The 27,022-nt window shown below is 41.8% G+C and overlaps 2 protein-coding genes across 3 annotated transcripts in view; one reads left to right on the top strand and one right to left on the bottom strand.

Annotated features, from left to right (window-relative positions):
• Positions 1–192, bottom strand: part of LOC124289241 (high affinity copper uptake protein 1-like) — a 37,691-nt gene extending 37,499 nt beyond the window's left edge. For both annotated transcript variants that reach the window (XM_046725846.1, XM_046725845.1), the window contains exon 1: positions 1–192. This exon is cut by the window's left edge and continues 378 nt beyond it. The gene's annotated coding sequence lies outside the window, so the exon portion shown is untranslated.
• Positions 193–411: 219 nt separating this feature from the next.
• The window catches only part of LOC124289235 (FK506-binding protein 15-like), a 64,733-nt gene continuing 38,122 nt past the window's right edge, over positions 412–27,022 (top strand). Inside the window, 11 exon segments of the mRNA XM_046725840.1 lie at positions 412–545; positions 2,105–2,202; positions 3,263–3,329; positions 4,584–4,653; positions 5,980–6,054; positions 6,991–7,089; positions 7,794–7,946; positions 9,370–9,438; positions 17,467–17,610; positions 21,335–21,466; positions 22,005–22,124. Coding sequence (XP_046581796.1) covers positions 490–545; positions 2,105–2,202; positions 3,263–3,329; positions 4,584–4,653; positions 5,980–6,054; positions 6,991–7,089; positions 7,794–7,946; positions 9,370–9,438; positions 17,467–17,610; positions 21,335–21,466; positions 22,005–22,124 — 1,083 coding nt within the window. The 5' untranslated portion in view covers positions 412–489.

The raw sequence follows: 27,022 nt of genomic DNA, 5'->3' as shown, positions 1-27,022 counted from the left end.
AACAGCGTCGTAAAATAAGCCACACCCACTTCGAGACCTTGGCAGGTGTCAATCTGTAATAATTTATTGGTGCCAAAGAATTAATAAAGTTTGAAGAGTCACATGATACTTTATGAGCACATTATACAACTTTGTAAATACCAAAACTCTACTCGTACACTTTGAAAATAATGTTTGTTTTAGATGTTTTCATTCACGTTTTCAGAACGGAAATTGACAACCGGAAATGGGTTTACATTCGCTGCGTATTCGAAAGATTTCGCTTCAAAATAGAAGAATGGGCAACTTTCATTATAAGACTTATTCTCTTATTTTATAAATATTTCTTTAATCAGATTCCACTCTTTCTTATTTTATTGTAACACTTGCATCAAATCATTCGAAACTATATCTATATATCTTTATGTGTGTCATGAAGGAAGTCTCATGATCAGAGAAACTCGAAGTTTCAACTTTGGATAAATAACTATTTATGAAGTAGTTTCCGCCATGTTTTTCAATGCAGACGATGAGGATCAAGATTTTATGTCGGGTGGAGGAGGAGGGTATGTGCTGACAATCAAAATGAACGCTACACGCTTCAGACACTTCTCTCAACACGAGGGGGTGTGACATCCGTGGGTGACAGATTTTGTACACAATTATGTATCATCGTGTTTTGGGTTTTCGGACGCTAAAGACATCCGCTGATTTCTCTCCAGTCACATGAACAACCGTAAAACATGTCACTCACTTACAAATAACAACTTTATCTTAAACGCAAGCCGTCATCCGAGTATTTAGAATGCATCGCCTTTCTGCATGCAGCCAAGAATTTGAAGAAACACTGCCCCATGAAAACGTATGACGTACCGATAACCTATTTTTCCTATGTTTTAGTGGCATGTTAAAATACTATGTAAAACAATATTAGATGGATAAATATTCTACGTTACAGATTGCTCAGAAAGTTCTATTATGTCTTAAATAACCTGAAAAAAAAACTAGATGCCAATCGATATTGTTGAACATTGTTGAATGGGGGTCTCGGTCAAAACAGCCTCATGCCAGAACGGCCATGAAAGTTGAAATTCGATCTACCGTGAAAGTTTTGCAAAAAGTCAAAACAACTGCATACAATGTTAAAGACAACCAACTCAATTAGTGACATTAATTGATAGTATTATACACAATTCTTAAGGACATTGCCAATGTTATTGGTAACAAGAATTCTGTGAAACCTTTAACATTTTCTCTGTACACCATGTACACATCCATTGGATGTTCATGTGTTATTATTGTGGCCAATTTGAATTTTTGCCTGTGGCTGTTATCATGGTTATGTATTTTTACTTCTTTTGAAAATGGGTTTGTAGTCATTTTAACGTTTTTGTAGCTGTTATGACTTTTTGGTTTTGAGGCCATTGAATAATACACTGCGGTGTATTTAGCATGTTAAATGGGAAATGTAGTTGGCAGGTGCTAAAAGTGTTTGTAATACCAAAGACCAGGTATTATACCACACATGGGTGGTGGTGGGATAGTCCAGTGGTTAAAGCTTTTCCTTGTTACACTGAAAACCTGGCTTCGATTCCTCACATGAGTACAAAATGTGAAGCCCATATATCTCATATTGCTGGAATATTGCTAAAAGTGATATTGCTTAAAACCATATACACTCACTCACTACACGGATATTGCACTACAAGGTGTATATACGTTCTTTAGACTGTTCCAGGGTAGAATTTGTCTGCGGTAACCAATGCTTATCAAAGAAGATGAGTCTAAGTTTAATTCCAGAATTGTTGTGCTTTATAACGTAGGACAGTCAAATAAAGATATCTGCATTTGCCAGAATCAATAAAGTTCCAGTGATTCCAAGTCTTTGGTTGAAGTGATTTGTGTTCTTATCATAATGATTTGAATTCACCAGGATTTATCTTGATGATACTTATTGGCATGAACATATAATATACATTAGTTTTGGATTGAAAGAACATGTTAAAAACTGGGGGGGATATTGTAGGCTTTGTTCTTAGATTTCTTTTTATTTCTTTTGCAAAACAACAAAAACTGTCTTTGCCATCTTGGCTACAATAAGTCTTCTTCATTACACTGTTCACAGGTCCAAACTTGCAAACTTGTTTGGTATGGATAAGGCAAGCAACAAGGGAGGTAATGAGTCTCTGACATACACAGCGCCCAAACAACCAAAGAAAAAAGGTATGAAAGGTTTCTGCATTCTGCAAATAATGACTGTAATGACTGATTATTTAGATGATTAATTATCAATTACAATGTTTTGCTACATGGTTGTCGCTGTTAAACTGCACTAGATGCACAGGTTTGTTTTTTTCATTTTTCTCTATTGATATAAGATTTTTCTTACTTTTTTATGACCCTTTAACAGCAGACTTGACTTTGCACAAACCGTTGCAATATTGCAAGAAGATCGCTGAACCATAAAAAAACAGGCATATGTTCACTTTGTATTGATGGTGCAAATGTTAAGTCAGCATATGAATTGAGCCCTTGTGTTACTCATAAAGGTCCAGGAGCTCTGCTCTTAACATGAACATACCCATGAAGATCCGCGTTAGAATTGATCTTCATTTACCCATGTTTGTTGAAAGTGGCGACTAATGGGATAGGGTGGTCCGGCTTGCTGACTTGATTCACACATGTCATCGTATCCCAGTTGCATAGATCGATGCTCATGCTCGTGCTGTTGATCACTGGCTTGTCTGGTCCAGACTGAATTATTTACATATGACTGCCGCCATATAGCTGGAATATTGCTGAGTAAGACGTTAAAGAAAAAACAACCAACCAACCCTAGCATGAAATATTTTATAACCGACCACTGGTTGACATTCTAGAAAGCTGATAACCAGTAGTATACACGATAGCGGTTCTGGCTCACATCACTACGACGGCGTTATTTTAGTTAGTTAAGCGGTGGTAAAAAGATAACGCTATCGGACGAGAACCATCATACGATGTCCCCCCTGAATCATTGACCATTCCGACACATTTATGCATGCATTACTGACAAAACAGCGTTGTGAACATAATTTAGTAGCAGTCCATGAATGAGGACATAACTTTATGTATTGTGTGAGTACGTTAAGACTTTATTTCCTCGAATCGTAATCATTAGTTATTTTCCAAGTGACAATATTTCCGATTATCAGCTTGTTTAGCCAGCCCTACCTAAAGATGTCATTTTATTTCCTTGGTAATCAGTTACAACTTCACCAAATGGATTATGTTTTGTCTTCAGAAGCCAGCCCAGAAGGAGGAGCTGCCCCCGCCATCCTCAGTGCTACAGTAGTTCACGCCTATAAGTAGTCAGTATCATTCACAGTTACCTTTGTCATTTATTATCATTATTATTCACTTCTTAACCTCATGACGCCGAAGGTCGCGAGTTCGATCCCCGGTCGCGTCATACCAAAAGACGTTAAAATATGGTACTTGTTGGTCCCTGCCTGGCTCTCGGCATTAATGGGTATAACAAGGACTGGTCAGCTCGAAGTCAGTATAATGTGCCTGAGTGGGGTATTCATGCTTCACTGCGGCATGGTATCTCATTGGGCTAGCACTATAAAACCAGCTTAGGTCTGGGCTAGTACAAGCAGCCGCACATCCACATACACACGCATGCACATCGTCATATGAGCGAAATATTCTCAAGCACGACGTTAAACCCAACTTCACCTCACCATCTTAACCTCATATTTTTGGGCGGCAGTGGGGTAGCCTAGTGGCTGAAGACCCGGGTTCGATTCCTCTCATGGGTACAATGTGTGAAGCCCATTTCTGGTGTCCCCCACTGTGATATTGCTGGAATATTGCTAAAGCAGCACAAAACTGAACTCACTCACATTTTTTCAGATATTGTTGTACATAACATGCAAAAGAATTTATTTTTTATTTTAATCAATTTTTCAGATTATGTTTAACATTCTCCTGTCTTAGTGTTTTGCACAGCTGACAAATATAGTGTTATACGCTGCATATTCTTTTCCTTTATGAAAGGCCGCCTCCGCGGTGTAGTGGTTAGAGCGTCCGCCCGGAGAGCGGAAGGTCGCGGGTTCGATCCCCGACCGCGTCATACCAAACGACGTTAAAATATGGTACTTGTTGGTCCCTGCCTGGCTGCGCCATTAATGGGTACAACAAGGACTGGTCGGCTCGGAGTCAGTATAATGTGTCTGAGTGGGGTATTCATGCTTCACTGCGGCATGGTATCTCAGTGGGCTAGCACTATAAAACCAGCTTCAGTCTGGGCTAGTACAAACAGCCGCACATACCCATACACACGCATGCACGTCGTCATATGAGCGAAATATTCTCAAGCACGACGTTAAACCCAATTTCACCTCACCTCCTTTAGGAGAACAAACAGACTATAATCCGTTTGCTGCAAAATTGTACTGATGAAAATCAATATACATTGGAAAGCAACAAATTGTCTTAAATGGCATGAAAGTTAGTCATAGAAACAAATTAAAATACATAGAAAGTCAGGCCTTTACCCATCATGTAGAATCTGTATTTAATGGTATTCCTATTATGTGGAGCCTGTTTTCTTGTTACAGTGTGGAGAACCAGTATTCCAGTCAGGGGAAACTAGGCATGGCTGTCATCGGTAACCATGCAACAAAAGATGTAAGTCTTCATTTATTAACTCAAAACTGATATAATAGAAACTTTGTATGATGCTATGGACAACTGCAATCAATTATACTTACGAGTTTGAGGACTCTAGTTTTAGAGTGGCTTTCTTGATTGTGTGTAGCTTCTGGGTGTATGGGCAAGAACTGCCTAGACTGACCCAGTCAGCTTTATGCTGTGGAATACATTCTGGCATCCCAAACATTGTGTGACTTTCAAACTACTCATGAATATCTGGGCTAGAATTGACTGTCAACAACCCATGCTTTTCATGAGAGGTGACTAATGGAATTGGGTAGTTAGGCTCGCTAATTTGGCTTACTCATAACTATCATCAGAGGCCCAGATAAGCTGCGTATCCGGGTAAAATACGCATAGAAAATTCCCATTTACGCTTTGAAAAATAATTGTTGCATACCAATTACGCATTTAAAATGTTAGATACGAAAAAGTTTAAAACAAATGCGTACGGAATATATTTATAAAAATCGCTTGCGTAATGAAAATGACATCGATTGCTATCAGTATAGGGCAAGTGTTGTACTGTCAGTATGATGTGATTTCCATTATATTTAAGTTGGTTTTGATTAGGTATGACATAAGGCAGAACATACCTGCTTAGTAAACTTACTCAATGACATAATACTTAAGTGAGTAAAATGACTGAAATATGCACATATTTGAAAGCAGTGGGTAACGGAAATTGAAATACCCACTCAACATTTATAATACCCACTCCCAAAAATACAGTGGGTACAGTACCCACATGAGCTAAATCTTATCTGGAGCTCTGATCATATCCCAATTGCATTGACTAATGATATGATATCAATCACTAGATGGTCTGGTCCGTACTTGATTATTTACAGACCGCTGTCATAGAGCTGAGATATTTCTGAGTGTGGTGTTAAACAGCTGTATATATCTGACATTTTTAAAGGGGAATATCAATTAAATGAACAGACATGTTGCAAATCAACAGGAAAAGTCAGTAAAATACTAGCTAAAGATTTAGATGTATTGCATGTTTAGATGTTGTTATTCTATTTTCAAAGAAATATGACTGGATTTATGTTTTTAATGAAAGTCTGCATCATGTACAGTCAAATCTTGCACTCATTGAAAGCATTCTGATTTACAAGTTTCTAGACTAATAAACTGTGGAAGAATTTTCCAATAGATATAGGGAAACCAGCGTAGTTTTTAATGTGGTTATTAGAGAATTCCTAGCAGCGATAACTACACCAAGCAGACTTGAAAAGTGACTTGTGTCACACACTGCTAACTCAGTTCTTTTGACTCTCTTCACTTTGTTTTCAGTATCGCATCCTGCTGTATGTAAGCAAGCAACAACAAGTCACCAATGCCAAGATCAGCCCAGCATTTACATTCAGAGTAAGGACATTGTCACGTAGATCTATCCTACAAGTTATGGTGGCTTGGCTTAACCAGCTGTTTCTGTTGACTGACTGACTGACTGAGTATGGTTTTACGCCGCTTTTAGCAATATTCCAGCAATATCACGGCGGGGGACACCAGAAATGGGCTTCACTCATTGTACCCATATGGGGATTCGAACCCGGGTCTTCGGGGTGACGAGCCAATGCTTTAACCACTAGACTACCCCACCGCCCCTTCTGTTGACAGTGCAGGGAGGAGCATTGTGGTAGATCCCTCCCTCCCTCTCCCTCTCCCCCCTCTCTCTCCCCCCTCCCTCCCTCTCTCTTTCTGACCGCCTCCGTGGTGTAGTGGTTAGAGCGTCCGTCCAGAGAGCGTAAGGTCGCGGGTTCGATCCCTGACCACGTCATACCAAAAGACGTTAAAATATGGTACTTGTTGGTCCCTGCCTGGCGCTCGCCATTAATGGGTACAACAAGGACTGGTCGGCTCGGAGTCAGTATAATGTGTCTGAGTGGGGTATTCATGCTTCACCGCGGCATGGTGTCTCAGTGGGCTAGCACTATAAAACCAGCTTAAGTCTGGGCTAGTACAAGCAGCCGCACATACACACGCATGCACGTCGTCATATGAGCGAAATATTTTCAAGCACTACGTTAAACCCAATTTCACCTCACCCCTCTCTATCTCTCTCTCTCAGTTCCCTGATGGGATCCATGACCCAACATCAGGTTCCACTGATCGTGTCATGAATCCAAAATTCACCCTGATCTTAATCCTTGTGTGTTGCTGTTACAAATATTATACAATTAAATTAATAACACTCACTCTAATGCTTGCTCATTCACTCTCTTACAATATAAAATTCACTGAATCTAACACTCACTGTAAAACCCACTGTAAATCTCACTCTAACTCTGCTGTTGTTTACAGGTTCAGGCCAACAATTATGCAAGTTTTTATGATGAAGGCCGCCAGAGTTGGTCTCTGATGTTTGACAAAGAAGAAACCATCATCAAATTTGCAAAGGATGTAAGTATGACATGATCCTCTGTGCTAGATATTACCTCCTGTACATGTCAGTTGATGAGTTTGGTTGATATACCACATTACATCTCATGACTGAGTGAGTTTAGTTTTACGCCGCACTCAGCAATATTCCAGTTATATGGCGGCGGTCTGTAAATAATCGAGTCTGGACCAGACAATCCAGTGATCAACAGCATGGGCATCGATCTGCGCAATTGGGTACCGATGACATGTGTCAATCAAGTCAGCGAGCCTGACCACCCGATCCCGTTAGTCGCCTCTCACGACAAGCATGGGTTACTGAAGGTTCATTCTAACCCGGACCTTCACGGGTACAGCAAATAATGATAAAAGACTAACCTGTCTGCCTTACGGAAGGGGCGGTGGGGTAGTCTAGTGGTTAAAGCGTTGGCTCGTCACACCGAAGACCCGGGTTCGGGTTCGAATCCCCACATGGGTACAATGAGTGAAGCCCATTTCTGGTGTCCTCCGCCGTGATATTGCTGGAATATTGCTAAAAGCGGCGTAAAACCAAACTCAGTCAGTCAGTCAGTCAGTCTGCCTTACGGAAGGACACAAAGTCGTCTTTGTTCTCTTTCAAAGGTGTCTGCAGTAGGCAAAGACTATATATACCATGTGTTAGATCAATTATCAATTAAAATGTTAGCAACGATTTCATATTCCTCATACCATTGTGTCCCCTGCAGGTGGCGCTGTGCAAAGCTAACAGCACCAGTGGGGCCCTGGACAGCGTTGTGATCCAGGACCTAACTCTGGGGGACGGCGGACCGCTGGAACCTGATGACTCAGCAGAAATCAAATACACTGGCTGGCTTATGACAAACAACACATATGGACAGGTTAGCCATATACAACTTAATTCAATTGTACTTATGCCTGTGGAGGTGAAGGCTTGTGGTTAATTCCCCAGCCATAATGGCATTTCTTGTTACCTTTTCAGTTGCTCAGCATTAAGTCCAGAGCTCCAGATAAGATTTAGCTAATGTGGGTACTGTACCCACTGTATTTTATTGGAGTGGGTATTGTGAATGTTGAGTGGGTATATCATTTTCCGTTACCCACTGCTTTCAAATATGTGCGTATTTCAGTCATTTTACACACCTAAGTTTTGTGTCATTGAGTAAGTTTACTAAGCAGGTATGTTCTGCCTTATGTCATACCTAATCAAAACCAACTTAAATATAAGGGAAATGATTTCATAAAAAATCACTCATCCTATACTGACAGTACAACACTTGTCCTATACTAACAGTACAACTTGATAGCAATCGATGTCTTTTTCATTACGCAAGCGATTTTTATAAGTATATTCCGTACGCATTTGTTTTAAACTCTTTGCGTATCTAACAATTTAAATGCGTAATTGGTATGCAACAATTATTTTTCAACGCGTAATTGGAAATTGTCTATGCGTATTTTACCTGGATACACAGCTTATCTGGGCCTCTGAAGTCAGTCTATTGAGTCTAAGTAGAGTATCTATGTTATCAAATACATCAGTGAGCATGCAATTAACCATATCAAAAAGTCTGACTTCTTCATCAGTTTAGTCACCTTGTGAGAAAAGAGTATCCTTGTTTGGGACATTCTAACCCGGAATCAATCACAAAGTTATGTTAGCGCTAAGACCTTCTTATGTCTGTGTTAGAGTATGGGAGTTATGACCATCGCAGTGCTTTGATTACTTTGTGCAAGTAGGACCAAGACCAGAGGGATTGAAACGGAAACACTGTGCTCAGGGGTTTAAAAATCCCATCGCCTGACGCCAGGGACAAGTCAGTTTTCATTTCGGGCGATCAAATAATGGTATCTTACTTGTCCGTGGGCTACTATATAATTTCTCCTTACGGTTTCAAACTGCAAATAAACTTGGATTTCATTTCATATCTGCTCAAAATTTAGCTATTAACATTTGACACAATGCAAGAACGAAATGAAGTAATTTTCACAATGATAATAAACTTAGTTATCTTTCTTTGCTATTTATCACTTCTCGATAAATCGTCCAGTAAACATGCTTTCATAATTACATCATCATGATTATGTCATAAAAATCGGGGTAAGTGGAAATTAGTCAGAACAAGTTACTTTCTTAAAATCACTTGTGGCTTTTAAAAAATTTGAATCCCTGGTGCTGCTTATACCATTGTTAAGTATTTTATGTTATTTGTTCTGGTTGAATAGAGTAGGAGAACAGGGAATAAAGTGAAGATTCTAAGTATGTAATGTTTAAAGTGATTATATTTCTGAATTCATTTGCAGGTTTTTGACAGCAATGCTACTTCAGAAAAACTGTTCAGGTTCAAGCTTGGGAAGGGAAAAGTTATCAAGGTAAGGACACAGATGTGGGAATCAGCTCATTTAGTTCGTAGTTTTAATTCATTGGGTCACGATCCTTCTGAATTCTGTTTTCATCAAAAATGGAAAAAGTATGAATGTTTTTTTAACTTTTTTAAACTTATCCTATCTCACGGTATGCACTTCTCTCTCTTGCTTCGACACTGAGTGGAATGATGTAAACTTCTCTCCCAAGGCCTCTCTTGTCCTTTCACCCATGCACTACATGCTGCCCTCCTTATAAGACAGCTTCCCAGCCGTCAACCAAAGCATGCAGCACGCCCCACTATCTACCCACGTGACCACCTTTGAATCATCATTCTCTTTCTTGTCGCACCTGAGTGTGGATGTGTTTTGACTTCATCGTTTGATTTCCCATTCTACATCATGGGAAGACCGACCAGCCCAGGAAGAGGAAAAAAATGCATTCGGGTATTACTCCAGGGCCTGCACTCGGCGTCTTGCTGATCTAGCCAGATATGCAGCATCAGTAGAAGGACCCAGACCTGCCAAGAAGTCAAGTTTTAGCGTCCCATTATCATTGCTTGGTGGTCACAGTCTCCTCACTTCAGCGACGAAGATTTTATGAGAGCTTCTTTGGACTTCGCTTTTATCGGAAGATCTCAGGGAACTTGTCGGCTCTCTGCCTTCCAGTACGAGCCTTTCGTCATCGATGACATCCCGTGTGGTGGTTGTTGAGTGTTTTGCCACCCCCAGGCTACTTCCCTACAGCTAGGATCGCATCCGTCGAAGCTGTCCTTGATCCCGTCATCATTCTTCTTCAAACAGTGGAAGGAATCACACTAGTTTGCCGTATCGGTTGCAGGACCTTTGTGACATCCCTTCGGTCGTTTCGCTGACTGCCTCCCATTCTGTGAATACGATGCTGTCTCCAGTGCTCCAATAAGTCTTTTATCCGTTTCACCGAAATCAACACATTCTTCGACCCACAGTTCACCGGATCGCATTCGACGGACCGCACCTCTCCAGTCCGTCAATCGCTGAACGGGCTTTCTACGAAACAACATTCGCCAAACCGGCATTCCACGATTCAGCATTCACCGAAACGGCATCCCACAAATCAGCTTTCTACGAACACTTTTCGCCAGATCGTACATCTCTTGGTGATTCGCCGAACTCAGTTGGCTCTCCTAGTTTTTCTTTGACGAGGAAACTTGGTTCACCAAACCGTTTGGATCAACCGATTATCATTATTCAGATTTTCTCGTCGAAAAGACCTGCTCAAAATCTCGTTTCTCCCACATCTATAAGATTCGTTTTACGGTGAATCCCCAGTGTTGTCTCGTACAACTTCCAACATGGAAGATTCCCAGCCTACTGGTTCATCAGGAATTACCCTACTTGTGTCAGGGATGTCTCCCCAGACACTTTACCCAACGCATTCACCTGGTAGAACTTAACAACGCCATCGACCTGCTTCGTAAGATCATCCTGTTTTCCTGTCATGGTTCACCAAACTTATCCATGTATCAGCACCGAACCGTTCCGGCAGGCTGGTTCGCCGCGACATCTCCAAACTGTTTTCACCTCAAGGAATGGCTCATCTCGTTCGTCCGAACCACAACATCTCCGTACTAGTTTGGCAGACCGATCTGAACCTCATCACCGAACTAGTTCGTCAGGCCGACCCAATTCACCACCATCACCGAACTAGTTCGTCAGGCCGAACCGATTCGCCAGATCACAGTGCCATTCTAGATCTTACCTCGCCAAGCCAGATCACTGAACTGACCCCGGTCACCGAACGTACTAGATCGCTGATCTAACAGCATTCGCCGATCTGACAACGTTCTCCGAACCATCAGGCTTCGGCGATTATTTTCTGTCGCATGATATTACTTCCAACACAGCGTTTCTTCAGAACGCACCTTGAGGTTTGGCAAATCTGTACATACGCTGACGTTCGGACAACAGCCGCCTTTAAGATACAGCAATAATGTTGGTTCATTCGACACACATGATCACTTGGTTCACCGACCCTCTACAGCTATCCGGCGTCAAATCATACTCACTCACTCATCTACAACTATCTTGAGCGAGATACCAGATGATCTACTTACTACATTCAACTTGAAGGATCAGAACTTGTCAACATTGGTTTATTACATCTTCATCGAGGATCATCAACTTGCATCTACATACGGCCAATTACCCCAGCTATTAATCAAACGCTACCAGCTTTCAACACGATGTTATTATTCAGGGTATTTGTGATACACTGAATTCCTCACCACGACGTGGCATGCTATTAACATGACAATCTGACTTGGTTCTCCGGATTACCCTACGGCATGTGAGGCTAGAAGTTTTTAGTCACATGACTTATCCCACCTGGTACCCCTTTTCAACTGGTTGAACGGAGGTAGTAGCTATGTCAGTAGAGCACACATCTTACATTATGCCCGCACTTGACGTTCTGACAATCCCGGATCTCCACGACTTCTACGTGACTAGAGCTCATATCGTTCCAGATTTATTCTACCATCCTATCTTCACCTTGATGAATCATTTGGTTTAGGAATCTACTCTCCGGCGTAGATATCAGCTCTCCAACCACTTGTTTGTGCATTACCAGACAAGCTTCACTGAGTCCTGTTACTACAGACAACTTGTAACAGCGTCATGGTGTATCTCGGGTGCATTCATGGCCCAGTTCGACATCTTCATCATCCTTCCTTTACATCACCAGCAAGCTTCTGGACAGATAGATCAAGTTTCTGCGCATGGTACCAGCAGTGATGTCTTGTCAAGTAGCGAGCATCCCTTTACCGTTTTTTATGGGTTGTGACCGAAGACCGTGTTGTCCGGATTTTTGTCACTGTTGCATTGTGGGTAACAATTGCAAATGGTGGACTACTGTTTGTTTACCGGAGAATTGTGATGTTTAGAGTGACTATGAAGTGCACTGACAGAATTGTCTTGGTCCTACACAGCGGATAACAACCCCAGCCTTTAATTGCAATGACGATGAACGGTGCCATTCCCATAAGAGTGATTATGTCGGGATTCATCAGCCAGCCGAGAGAGACAGCTTACCAGAGGGACAGAAACGTCCCAGAACGCTTCAACTTTGGCTAGGGTTACTCTGGTTTTCTACTTTAGCCCAAACCCTCAGTTCAGAGGTCACTGCAGTCACCGGGCACTTGTTTACTGCCTTCGTCTCCCCAACAAACATTCCTGGGGTTGCCGGTCTTCTTTTACCTTCGTCATTCCATCAACTTTGCGAACGTTCCGGTTGATTCCCGATCCCCATGCGTCTAGTCTACTACATTTATCACTCCATCCTGCGGACTAACACTTCATTTGGTGAACTTACGTTCCTCAGATCGCCGACCGTACGACCTTCATCACCCGTTTACATTGTACACGTTCCTGTAGATTGACTGACAATCTCCATGTGCTGAGTCTACTACATTCAGCACTCTATCAAGGGTGGCAAGAGTTGCTGGGTGTCCTCACCTAAGACTCAAGCCTTCACTTACAGAAGTCAACTTCAGACGCTAATTCATCTTCGAAGCTACATTGATGATTGCATCCAGGCACAACAGGATCTGATAGTACTTCACTGCTAACTGCAGTTCAACACCATGCTGCTCTGGCAGTTAGGGCGGCTACTGTACATTGCTTTATCGAAGCTAACATCGATCTAGAGACTCCACTTCATCGATACATTGTTCGACACCTGTCAGAGGATGATGTTCGCCCTTCGATACAGGTCCATGCATTCCTCCAGCACTATCTCAGTGGCAGCTGACGTCAGCTCAAGCCCGAACTAACAGAGGGTAGCATCAGCATAGCCGAGCAGAATGCTGTCCTTCATGTCAACTCATCTTTTGTTCCTCGACCCATCCCTCATGGGTTGGGGAACTCACTTCTCGACCACCAAGTGGACGTGCTGTGGTCATCTGGCGTTCCTCATCTGTGTTCCTCACATAAATGAGCTGGAATTAAAGGCAGTAATTTGAGTCATCTCTCTTTGGGCAACAGAGCTTCAATCAACCAGTTTGTTGATCCAGTCGGATAACTCGACCATGGCTTGGAATATAAACCATCTAGGCTCAACAGGCTCCGTGAAGCCCCTACAGTGGGTGATCAGACTTTTCAATATCATCAACTCACTCAACATCGTAGCCGGAGTAAAATGTGATCACTGATGCCTTTTCCCGATCCAATCGGCTGTCCCCGACAGAGTGGAAACTGCTTCCCCATATCTTTCAGTCTGTGATCTATTTTTTATCTCGACCCCAAGCAGACCTGTTCGCTACAAGGTTCAACAACCAACTTCGGGAGTTTGTATCATCAATCCCAACCCCCCGGCTTGGGACCTCGACACGCTGACAATATCAACGCCTATGCGTTTCCCGCTCCACCTCTACTACCATGAGTATTACAGAAGCTCTTGGCCACTAGCAAGTTTCTACTGCATTTGGTCGCGCACTTCTGGCCAGCAAGTAGTTGTTTCATCGACCTAACAAGCCTGGCAGAGCCAAACTCAGCACCGCTTCCCGACCGGGACAAACTGCTTCTTCACCCTCACTCGGAACTATGCCACGGGTCCCTTCAGACCTTTAATCTCCATGTTGGCGCATCTCCAGAGATTACTCTTTGCTAAGGCTACTTTTGTCAAGTAGCCACAGCTATCACTTCAGCTCATCGTACTTCAAACCGTTCCTTGTACGACGATAGTGGAAGAAGTTTGGAAACTGTTGCAAGAATTAGGGAATCCATCTCCCAGTCTGCCTCTGCTCTGGTCGTCGCTGAGCTCCTCCAGCATCTCTGTGCCACTAGGAACTCAAGGGTACTACGTTAGCTACCTAGTTGGCTGCTATCAACTCGGTTTTGGCTACTACCACAGAGCCTACTACGCTCCTACAACTCACTGACCAGTCCTGGAAGTTCAGACCTCAGGCCTGTCGTCCTTCATCATATGATTCTACAGACTACAAACCTTTAGAAGACAGGGACTTTGAGCAAAGTGACATTCTTCTTCCTGGTAGCTTGGCTACTGCTGCTCGTATATCTGAACTTCATGCACTTGATGTCAATTGCATGAGGTTCGAGCGGAAGAAGCATGGCAAGGTTTTCCTGGGTTTCCGTTCGGACTTCATCGCGAAAACCAACTGCCAGGGCAACCGGATTGGATGTTTTCCATTCCCCCGTTGTCCACCATCTTTGGGCCTGATGATACTGAACACCTGAAACTCTGCCCTGCTAGGGTTTTGCCCATTTTTACTTGCTGCTTCTAAGGATCGCCGCTGCTAACACACACAACATCCAGGGTGGTAGTGTCTTGTACCACTTTATCCTTCTGGATGAGGGCCACCAATTTACAGGCTTATGCCTTATCTGGATTACTGCCGTTGACAGCTTCCAGTCTGCGTGAGACACTGGCGTTAGCTTCTACTATGGCTCTGCACAGTAACCGCTCTCTTCATCATGGAATGGTGCTTTTGGCGATCGGACTCGGCCTTCTCCTCCCACTACCTCCGGGACCTTTCGGTCAAGAACGTCCAAGGTCTGTACCAGTTTGGACCCCTTGTTCTGGCACAACACCGGTCCACGGCCCAACAACGCAGATAAGGAACGGTACCATGCGGTTGCTGCTTCCTCTATTTTCCTGAATATAAGTCTGAACCTGATGTCTGTCTTATTTTTTGATTGCGACCGTGGGATAAGTGCATACCGTGAGATAGGATAATTTGAAAATTTTAACTATATATTGTATGTTTATATCCTTATCCTATCTCACGTGATGGATTCCCGCCCAAGCTCCCCGCTATGCAGATTATCCAAGACCAAGATTATCCAAGTGGCTCCAAGAATGAGAATGATGATTCAAAGGTGGTCACGTGGATAGATAGTGGGACGTGCTGCATGCTGTGGTTGACGGCTGGGAAGCTGTCTTATAAGGAGGGCGGCATGCAGTGCATGGGTGAAGGGACAAGAGAGGCCTTGGGAGAATAGTTAACATTTTCCACTCAGTGTCGAAGCAAGAAAGACAAGTGCATACCGTGAGATAGGATAAGTATATAAATATACAATTTATAGTTCAAATTTTCAATATTCCTTTTCCCCATCAGCACACAGCACATGAGAAATGTTTCGTGATCTAAAATAGTCATCAATCAATGCTCAATTGTTACGCAATACTCAGTGTGGCATATTTCATGTGGTTGATCAGTCGCCAATGTGGAGATGAGCCTCATGATCGTATACCCTCAGTGACCCGTGAAGGTCCGGGTTAGAATGTGCCTTCTGTAACCCATGTTTGTCGTAAGAGGCGACTAACGGGATCGGGTGGTCAGGCTCTCTGGCTTGGTTGACACATGTCATCGGTACCCAATTACGCAGATCGATGCTCATGCTGTTGATCACTGGATTGTCTGGTCCAGACTCGATTATTTACAGGCTGCAGCTATACAGCTGGAATATTGCTGAGAGCGGCGTAAAATGACAAACAGATGTCTGTTGTTGTGCGTTTGTTTGTCACTCACCCTATGACCTCAGTATTATTATGTATATTTGCTTCTGAAAAAATGTGAAAAGTTACAACTGACTTGCTATTTAAAGTTTGCTTGTTAAATCAGTTTTGTTCCAGATCACAAGATAACTTTAACAGAAATTGTCCAACTTCCAATTGCATTCACTCTATACTAATACAAGATATATGAAATGAAATAGAAATTCAAATACACCAATGAAACAGTATAGATGGGTGAAAAAATAAGTCATGACAGCCAACTCTCTGTAAATCTTCTGTTCATTCAGATCCCATTCAACTCCATGTGAGGTTGTAAAGCACCTCGCTCTGTGTGGAGCTGTGACTGATGGTAGCCATGTTATACATTGCAACCATGAATCAAGAATCTTAGCACAGACTTTGCCATTGCAAAGTTATCTACCTTTGTCTAATAAGGAGAGCAGAATCTGCATGTTGCAGATAACGATGTACTACTGTTTTATATGTACTCTTGATACAAATCTGTTGGTTTTAGTTTTCTTACCAGTGAAACTTGTTTTCTTTGATTATTTTTCCCAGACTTTGATTTTTACAAAAACAATCACTGATCCGACACATGAGTGATTGAGTGAGTTTGGTTTTACGCCACTTTTAGCAATATTCCAGCAATATTACGGTGGGGGACACCAGAAATGGGCTTCAAACATTGCACCCATGTGGGGAATCGAACCCGGGTTTTCAGCTTGACGAGCGACTGCTTTAATCACTAGGCTACCTCACCACCCCTCCGACACATGAAAGAGTAAGGGTCTTTAATAAGGAGTAATGAATAACTGGCTGTTCCTTTCGGGGGAAGGGGGGATAGCCAAAGACTCGGGATCGATTCCCCACATGGGTACAATGTGTGAAGCCCATTTCTGGTGTCCCCCGCTGTGATATTGCTAGAATACTGCTAAAAGCAGCTTAAAACTAACCTCACTCACTCACTGCACGTTCAGCCTAGTCTGTTGGTGATATGGCTGCGCAATATAACCGGTTTACCGGTATTTACCGGATCAGACATGAAAACGATACGTATTGCTATACGCTGATTGAAAACCGGTATTTTGACATGCGTTCGGAAAAATTCGTAACACTCGGAAATCTTCGGATATTTCTGTTTTTTTAATTGTTCTTTTCCCTGTTTCATTAGTGCCAAATGTTAATTACATTTTTATTTTGTCATGATTAAAAGTTTTTATAAACGGTTAATCAATCATAGTGATTTTGTTGTGTTTTTTGCTTATAATCAAGCATTAACTCGATGATAAGTAGTTTTTGTTAAAAAAATAATCCTTGCAATATATTGCAATACATATCGCAATATATGCTTCCGCCTCGCAATATATCGCAATATGAAAATTCTCTGCAATACCCACCCCTAATTGGTGATAGGCGTTATGTGCATCTCACTTATTTCAGAATAATTGTGAAATGGTTGAGTTGAAGGAGAATATGCGGAATACCATTAATTCTGATGTATGTGGTTGCTTTTTATCCAGGGGTGGGAGACAGGCATCCTCGGGATGAAGAAAGGGGGACGGAGATTGCTGGTTGTACCTCCCAGCTATGGCTACGGGAGTCAAGGGATACCAAACAGGATCCCTGCTAACGCAACACTCATCTTTGATGTGCAAGTCATTCGGGTGAGTTACGATTTCTGCTTTTGCGTTTTCAAACAGTTATCTCCCTTGATTCAGGCAATAGATAATACAACAGTTCTGAGCAAAGTCTTGGAGTAAAACAGCAGGTTAATACTGTACGGTCTTCAGGCCCACATAACACGCAACACAGGTGTACAAATAACAGACGTTTACTTGACGAAGACAAAGACGAGACTGACTACAATTGAGAAACAATCACACGACACAGTTGACAAGTCCACGTGCAGGCGCACGCTATTGTTAATGGTTGCGTTCATGCGATGCTGTCCAAATACCGGGAACAACCTCACAATACATTATCTTGGTGAAGTATGGAATGCCTTGAATCCAGTAGGCAAGTTGGCACAGTGTAGAAGATGAGTCTATGCTTTGAATCCTAACTTGGGAGACTCTTAGCAGAGTTGAAACTTTCGATGGATCCTATACTCGTTTGAGGTTAATTCAGACTGAATTTTTGCTAAAAACTCTAAACTCTAAAGGAACATGTTTATCTTTTGCAAATTGTAGGGTAGACACTTTGGTAATAAAAATAAGCGTTTGCCTCATTAGGGAAGTACTTTTTTCAGCTTTTTGTGTAAGTTTTGAGATAGAAAATCCCAAATGCCAACCTTTAGAATTTGATTATCAACAATTTTCAGTTAAACGTGAAATATTATTGAATAAATGTAAATTTATATTTTAATTTGTGCAGCAACTAGTTGCATTTTCCATGATTTGCCCATTCCATTAAGTTGTTCATTTCACCTTCTTCGTGTTTTTTTATCTACCGGTATTGGAAATTACGTCACTGTACCTATATATACACTGGGTTCACCAAGTGACCTTCCTCTTGCTCCAGCTTGCCATTGTTTCATGCTCGTTTCATGCTAATTATCCTCCACGCATCATCAGTCCAAACCATCTTCAGTTTTCCTGGTCAGACGACATGGCAGAACACTTCTTCCAGCAGGAGAAATCAAAACAGGGTTCTGCTACCTTTGACCCCAAAGGACAGCCATGCTGACCCCGAAAACCACCCAATCGGAACCTCGGCTCACAGGAACCAAGACTGCAGAAGATGGAGTTCCAAATACCCTAGTTGTTGAATTGGGACACAACTATTTGAAGAAAACTCTAGTCCAGCGTCTGTTGTCATCACACCTTCAAGGCGAGGGAGACAGCACCGAGGGTTGTAGAGTCTAGTACTGTGACGTCATCGGACACTTACAGCCCTTTGTCTGATGAGCAGTACCCCTATGACAGGATGGTTCGTAATTCATCTAGACAGCTTTCACTAGAACAGCCAACTTTTGCCCCACATGAATCAGTTTCGTGGGTGCCGCAAAATCGAACCATGTGAGAGTACGTAAGGCCAGAGACAGGAGTCTTTTGTCAGTTCCGTCTGTCGAACCGGAGAGTACCGTTGCTGACTTGAGGAGGGAACTCACCGAGCTGAGACCCATTATCGTTCGTTACACGACTGAACCACAGCGATTCCCCACACCTGGACTGGAGTATCCCACTGAAGGAATTGTCTCAGGTAGTCTACCTCATATTGACATGGTTCCACCTCAGATTATCGAGAAAATCAAAGAAGGAAATTATGTGAACTTTGCTATTCTGTTACTCCCTAATCAGGTACCATGGGAGAGTTGGACATCAACGGCAGCGCAGCCTCGTTCACTGGGCCAGCCCTGAGAGAGAAAAAGCTGTTACCGCAGTAGGTACGGCGGGCACGGGCAGTGCGGCTGATGTTCAGCGGTCTGCAACCGTGCAATCAGTCAGCCGGCTGTTGTGGATCATTAGCACAAGGGCATATAGACATAGATAACCCACCAATCATCCCTCTTGCTTACTCTGTCTCTCACCTGGAGCTTGTCATGAAAGAATGATTATTAACTGTGCCTTCCATGGACCATTCTGCGGAAGACTATACGCCATAATGGACATTCCGAGTGAGTTTGAACTTATACACAGACTTTATCCTTACACTATGCCGGCTGCCTTGGATAAACCAGACATTGAAGTCCCTTTCAAGCTGGGATTTCCGATTGTCTTCCCCCTGAACGAACTCCAAAGCCATCTCGGCATTGGATTCTCTCAACTCTCAACTGTCCAAGGCTAGATCGGTAACTAATCTACCTAATGATACCTGCCCATCCACCAGAGCTGCACAGAGACTTTAAGAAACTGGATTCCTGAGCCACAAAGCATTCCTGCATCCATTTTCCAATCAAGGACTTAGATCTGCAGTTGACATCTTATCCTGCGTTAACTGGTTTGCTGAGGGGTCTGTGCTCTACTGCCACCTATCTTCCAAGATTACTCGGGAGTTATGAAAGACACCTTAGTAGCCATGTCAGCTCATGAGGCCACTCTAGTGCATTCCTTTCTTGATGTCATTTATCATGTGTATCAGATGCTACTCAAAATCATGTGACTGCACTGGGTCAACTGACTGCCCTGGAACGATTCCAATGGTCAGGTTCAGTTAATCTACCAGAAACGGCCAAGGAACAGCTCTTTCAACAGCCATTGGATTCCTCAGCAACCTTTAATGTCCAGTGTCAGCAAGGTATTGAGGCTAAGGGTACTATAACTTCAAGGAATCTTAGTCAAAAGTTAGCTTCAGCCCTCCTAGCACAGAACAGATTTAGGGGCGCTGCTAGGGGCAGAAGAGTCTCTACTCCCTCTGCTACAGAATCCCACCCTCCACCATCAGGTTGTTCGGAATCCTTTCAGAGATCAGCATTAGACAGGGCCTAGGACTCAACAAAACTTGGCGCCAGGTCATAGATGACCCTTTGATTCTTTTAGTCATAAATCAGGGGTACTCTCTGCAGTTCAACCTTGGAATCACTAGCGAACTTCCAAGTTTACAGTCATGGATTTGAGGACGCTTAACTCCACATTCACATCCACCAGCCATACCTATGCACTGGCTCTCCACCAGCTGCCATACAGGTGAAAACATACCTCGTGCTGGCTCTCCACCAGCTGCCATACAGGTAAAACATACCTATGTGCTGGCTCTCCACCAGCTGCCATACAGGTAAAACATACCTACGTGCTGGCTCTCCACCAGCTGCCATACAGGTAAAACATACCTACGTGCTGGCTCTCCACCAGCTGCCATACAGGTAAAACATACCTGCACGAGCTGCCATCACTCAAACAAACAAATCTCCACCAGCTGCCATACAGGTACCATCACACATTCCTTCTTCCTTCCTTTAACCTCATATTTCATGGGGCCCTGGGGTAGCCTAATGGTTAAAGCGTTCGCTCGTCAGCCCGTAGGCCCGGGTTCGATTCCCCACATGGGTACAATTTGTGAAGCCCATTTCTGGTGTTCCCCGCCGTGATATTGCTGGAATATTGCTAAAACGGCCTAAAACCAACCTCAGTCAGCAGTCATATTTCATTTCCCCACTTGGGGCAAGCTCAGATAGTCAGCCATTCCTCTTAGGAATCGGTTATGCCCCCAAGGCAGCTTTCATCACCATGTCCAGGCTTAACAACCAGGACACCAGCCCTGCACCTTAACTGCATATATTTTCATATATATGTCCCACATAATAAACTTTTGCTTGTATCATGTTTCCTGTTGTTGTTGCACAAATAATGAGTTAATAATTCTGTCAAGTGATATTTCTAATTGCATCAATTTAATGGAACTATTTCTGTGTGACCATGTTTTATGTTGTTATTTTGCATTTGCGTGTAGGTCAAGCTACAGAAGGGTGACTCCCCCAGCCACTCCCCCGCCCCCACCCCCGTGATGGAGCACAAGCCTGTGGAGGAGGATGGGGAGACAGTAAAGGGGAGAAGCAGGTCTATCTCTGAACAGATGGCAAATGTAAGTTGCACTGTTCTGTCATATTTGTTGTTTCTCTAGTGTGCTTCTGATTCATTCACGGACAGAAACCAGCGAGGGAAGAGAAGTTACTGACTGTCCTTACCTTACCTTGTGGATAACAGATATTAGTGGTTGGAGAAGGATCCGTGAAGATCCAGGCTAGAATTGGTCTTCAGCAACCCTTGCTTGTTGTAAGAGGCAACTAATGGGATCAGATGGTCAGACTTTGATGACACATGTCATTGTTTCCCAACTTTGTAGATCAATGCTCATGATGTTGATCACTGGGTTGTCTGGTCCAGACTCTATTATTTACAGACTGCTGCCATATAACTAGAATATTGCTGGGTGTGGCGTTAAACAACAAACAAACAAAATGTTTTTAGGAAGGTTAGGTATTATCTCGATATTAATCCTTGCATATCTTCCTGATCATGTGGTAGTGTTTAATCATAACAAAAATGTTTATATAAAGATCATGACAAATATTGATAATGATTATTAAAAGAGAATTAATAAAATAAATGTTATATGGCAGTCACCCAAGTCTGACAAGGCCAAGCTTATATCACGGATGGCCAAGATGGGAAAGCCGATGTTGCCGCTAGCTGGTGCTGTCGCCGCCCAGGCCGATGAGGAGGAAGAGGAAGAAGCGCCAGTAAGTACACTTAACTTCCTCAGTGTTTGTTTTCTTCCTCTACAACAACAGTGAGTGTAGTGTCGGCGCTGCCATATGGTTCCACCACAATACTAGTGAATGTCAATTAAGGGAGGTGGGGTAGCCAAGGGGTTAAGGTGTTCGCTCATCATGCCAAAGACCGGTTCGATTCCCCACATGGGCATAATGTTTAAAGCCCATTTCTGGTGTCCCTGTGATATTGCTGGAATATTGCTAAATAGAACATTTAAGTAACTCACTCACTCACTCACTCACTCCACTCACTCACTCACTCCTCACTCACTCCTCACTCCTCCTCACTCACTCACTCACTCACTCACTCCTCACTCCACCTCACTCCTCCTCACTCACTCACTCCACTATCACCCACTCACCCTCCCTCCTATCTCATACTTTGCATTACTCCTGTCGGGTGTGTGAGATAGGAGAAGTAGTACAGATACACAATTTGTTATAAACTTTCCAATTTCATGGTGTTACCTTATTCATATCTCATCCAATCAATATTATGATTAGGGTTGGCTAAAAAGATCGATAATCAGAAATATTGTCATAATGATTATCAATATGAAAATTATGTCATCGATATTATCGGTACATAAACTATTGTGATGCAACCTAGTGCTGATTTACTCACACAATACACAAAGCTGCTTCTCAGTTATGTTGCAGAGGCTGTTTTGTTCATAATCCATGCATAAATATGTCACCACTCTCAAATGATGTTACCCGTGAAGATCCGGGTTAGAATTGAACTTCAGTAACCCATGCTTGTCGTAACAGGCGACTAACGGGATCGGGTGGTCAGACATGCTGACATGGTTGACACATGTCATCATATCCCAATCGCGTAGATCGATGTCCATGCTGTTGATCACTGGATTGTCTGGTCCAGATTTGATTATTTACAGACCGCCGCCATATAGCTGGAATATTGCTGAGTGTGGTGTAAAACTAAACTCACTCACTCACTCAAATGATGTGATTGTCTGTGCCAGACTCGATTATTTACAGACGATAGCGCCACCATATAGCTGGAATGTTGCTGAGTGTGGCTTTGAAAATTAAACTCTACTCACTCCACTCACTCACTCACTCACTCACCTACTCACTCAGCTCCTGCTTTCATCACTCCTCCTCACTCACTCACTCACTAGTATCTACTCACTCCTCCAAATGATGTGGATGGTGATTTCTTTCAAGATTTTTGGCATTCATGCTCAAAGTTACTTCTCCGCTATTCAACGATAATCAATCAATATTTAGTTAACAATTATCAATGTCTTTGATCTGTATCGATAGCTGTCCCTAAATATGAATATAGCAGAAATCTTTGCATTGTATATTGATAAAACAAATCTAGACTGCTGCATGATGGATGTATGTCCAAATTACATTTTTACAATGCAAAGATTTCTACCACATTCATCTTGCTGATTTCCCAAGAACGAGTCACGTGTCATTGGACAGAAACAAATGCAAAGCCAAAGTTAATAATGTACCAGGAGTGGCTAAAAATAGAAAAGGAATTACCTGAAAGAGGCTTCCCCAAACCTAAGCCAATCAGATGTCTCCAGTAGTTTGTAGGGGTGGGTATTGCAGAGAATTTTCATATTGCGATATATTGCGATGCGAAAGCATGTATTGCGATATGTATTGCAATATATTGCATGAAGTATTTTTAAACAAAAAACTACTTATAATCGAGTTAATTCTTGATTTATAGAGCAAAAACACAACAAAATGACTAGGCTTGATTAAGCTTTAATAACAACTTTTAATCATGATAAATTAAAAATATGAATAATATTTGGCACAAATGAAACAAGGACATATCCAAAGATTTCCGAGTGTTACGAAGTTTTCCGAATGCAAGTCAAAATACCGGTTTTCGATCAGCATATCGCAATACGTATCATTTTCATGTCTGAACCGGTAAATACCGGTAAACCGGTTATATTGCGCAGCCCTATTAGTTTGAACAGTTATTTCAAATTTATACAACAGAACAAACAATTAGAGACTTAATGTGTCAATGCTCTTTTTATGGATGGATTTGATATTGCTTTTACCCATACAAACTGATATTGTCCACATTTTAAGTCTGTAATTGTATCATCAACACCTCTGACCTAGGGTTATCTCGAGATTAACTGTATCTGGTTTCAGTTCAGCAGATAAGGTTACATTTGTTGTGACACTGCTAGAGTCACTAGATACGATAACAGTAGACACGAGTGGTGTGCAAAATAACATGAAAAATATATAGTGCTACACAGATAGATTTCACCTTCATTTGACTTTCCCAAGTTCCCTCTTTAGTGGAAAGGGGCAGTGGGGTGGCCTAGTGGCTAAAGCGTTCGCTTGTCAAGCCGAAGACCCTGGTTTAATTTCCACATGGGTACAATATGTGAAGCCCATTTCTGGTATCCCCCGCCGTGATATTGCTGGAATATTGCTAAAAGCGGAGTAAAACCAAGCTCACTCACTCTCACTCACTCACTCACTCACTCTTTTAGTGAAGATCTGTAAATTCACAGAATATAAAATGTTCTGACTGCACATATCTTTTGGCTATTTGGGATATTATTGTTTCTAATTACTGTTTTAGACTTCTCTGGTAAAAGGGGAGAGATTTGTTTAAAAAAAATCTTTGTATATCACAAAGCTGATTTATGTAACCGTAATTCTAATTCAGCTTATTAAAAAAAATCATCACTTTGTGTGTGAACTTTCCTGAATCAATTTCAGCAATGATTTCTTATAAATATGATGCAATATTGCATGAGAATAAAGTTAAAATTTAGGGGGAAATTATGAATTTAAGTTGAAAATTTAATTTTAAGTCAGTTTAAGGTGCAAGCATAATGAGAAATAAGAAACATATTATATCCTGTAATGTATGTTGAATATGTCGTGATTCTTTAATAGTGAAGAAAAAGGGTCCATGAAGGTTTTAGGTGGGGCAACTGTAAGAAAGAAGTGACATATTTTGACAATTTTTATCCTTATACCAGTGTAGGAAAGATAGCCCGTCCCAACGTCCGAGACGGATGAATTTTGTGGAGGACGGGTTAAAAAAATATCTAGTCCGTCCTCATGTCGGGTCAATTTTAGCAAACCAATGACATATATATAATGATTATAACCATTTTGAATATTTACTGCCGAAGGTGTTTTATTTATATTTGGAGGACAGGCTAGATTTTGGCAGGACTGGTAAAAAATTTGACCTGCCAGTCCTGTGGACAGGCTAGATTTTCTACATCTTTCCTACATTGCTTATATGTAGAGATAAAACAAATTTGTCAATTAAAGTTTTAGTTGATGCATCATAAGAAAGCATGAGTGAGAGAGTTGGGTTTCATGCCTTTTAGCAATATTCCAGCAATATCATGGCCAGAGACACCAGAAATGGGTTTCACACATTGTACCCATGTGAGGAATCGAACCCAGGCCTCCTCATGACAAGCGAACACTTTAACCACTGGGCTACCCCACCACCCCAAGAAAATATGATGTTAAGAACAGAATAATAATAATAGTCTATGATAATTCTGTAAAGGTACTGACTACTTATAGGCGTGAAATACTGTATCACTGAGGATGGAGGGAGCAGCACCTCCTTCTGGAGACAAGACATAATCCATTTACAGAAGTTGTAACTGATTTAATCACTAGGCTACCCCTTGAAAAAGAAGAGGCATATTTTAAGAATGAATCCTGCTGTGTATTGAACATATTGTGTCCGTGGTATCATGTAGCAGTGGAAGGCTGTAGGGAGTGTATCATACCACTGTAGGCATGTGACATGATTACAATTATGCATGTGATCAGGGAAGCTACGTGGGTTTGTCTCAAGGAAAGTAGGTACTTTTGTTTTAACATAGAGATTAATATTCAACATACATGTTGTGTGTGCTAGCTTTATTTCAGGATATTCCAAGGCACTGATAAACTGTGATCTTATGAACTTATAGATAACTTTATATGATTTATTATGATGATGATATGGATGGTGTAGACAGGTTGATAAGTCGTGTGACTTTGTAACTAAAATGCCGAAGGAAGACCAGGGCACCTTACTCTCTGTTAATATGTATACTGAACCTAAAAAGAAACTAGGGTCTTGAAATAATTTTCTTTTCATTCTGCATTCCATGATGTAACTGAAACAGGCAAGAAGTGACTACAAATCCTCTGCTTGACCTACATGGCCCGTCACAGTCTTGCTCCCCTATATCTCTCTGACCTGCTTACTCCTTACTCAAACAAACGCTGCCTTCGATCATCTAATCAAGAGCTTCTGTTTGTGCCAAACTTCAGGCTTAAAACTTTTGGAAACCAGACTTTTTCACCTTTTGACATTCACACCCATTCTGAAAGTTTCTGAGAGTATTGCCACATTCAAGTCAGGACTCAAAAAGTACCTGTTTTCAATGTATTATTAGGAACTCTATTTGGACATGTACATATTGCTGTATACATGTCAGAGACTCTTTTAATCTGTCATTGTTGCACCTTGAGCATATCTGTTGACGTGGAAAAGGCGCATGAAGAAATCTGCAATATATATATAAATTCTGTTTAAAGAATCATTTAACCCAGATCAGTTTCTTTGATACTGTGGTACGTTTCTATTAGGGAATGAATATAGCAACACATTTAGCAATAATTGTTGTTCATATATATTTTGAAAATTAAGCATGTTAAATATATAAATACTTTAAAAAGTTAAAGCAATTTTATATATGTGTGCGTGTTTGTCACATGAAAATCACATTTGTTAAAAAGAATGTGATCACAATTTATACCTATCAGTATATACCCCGGTATGTGACATATCTCCTATATTGACTGTCAATATGATTTTACCT

Source organism: Haliotis rubra, unplaced genomic scaffold (genome assembly GCF_003918875.1).
Source record: "Haliotis rubra isolate DU_JTF1 unplaced genomic scaffold, ASM391887v1 Scf437, whole genome shotgun sequence".
In the NCBI taxonomy this organism is placed as follows: Eukaryota; Metazoa; Mollusca; class Gastropoda; order Lepetellida; family Haliotidae; genus Haliotis; species Haliotis rubra.
This window is presented reverse-complemented; position numbering and strand designations above follow the sequence as displayed.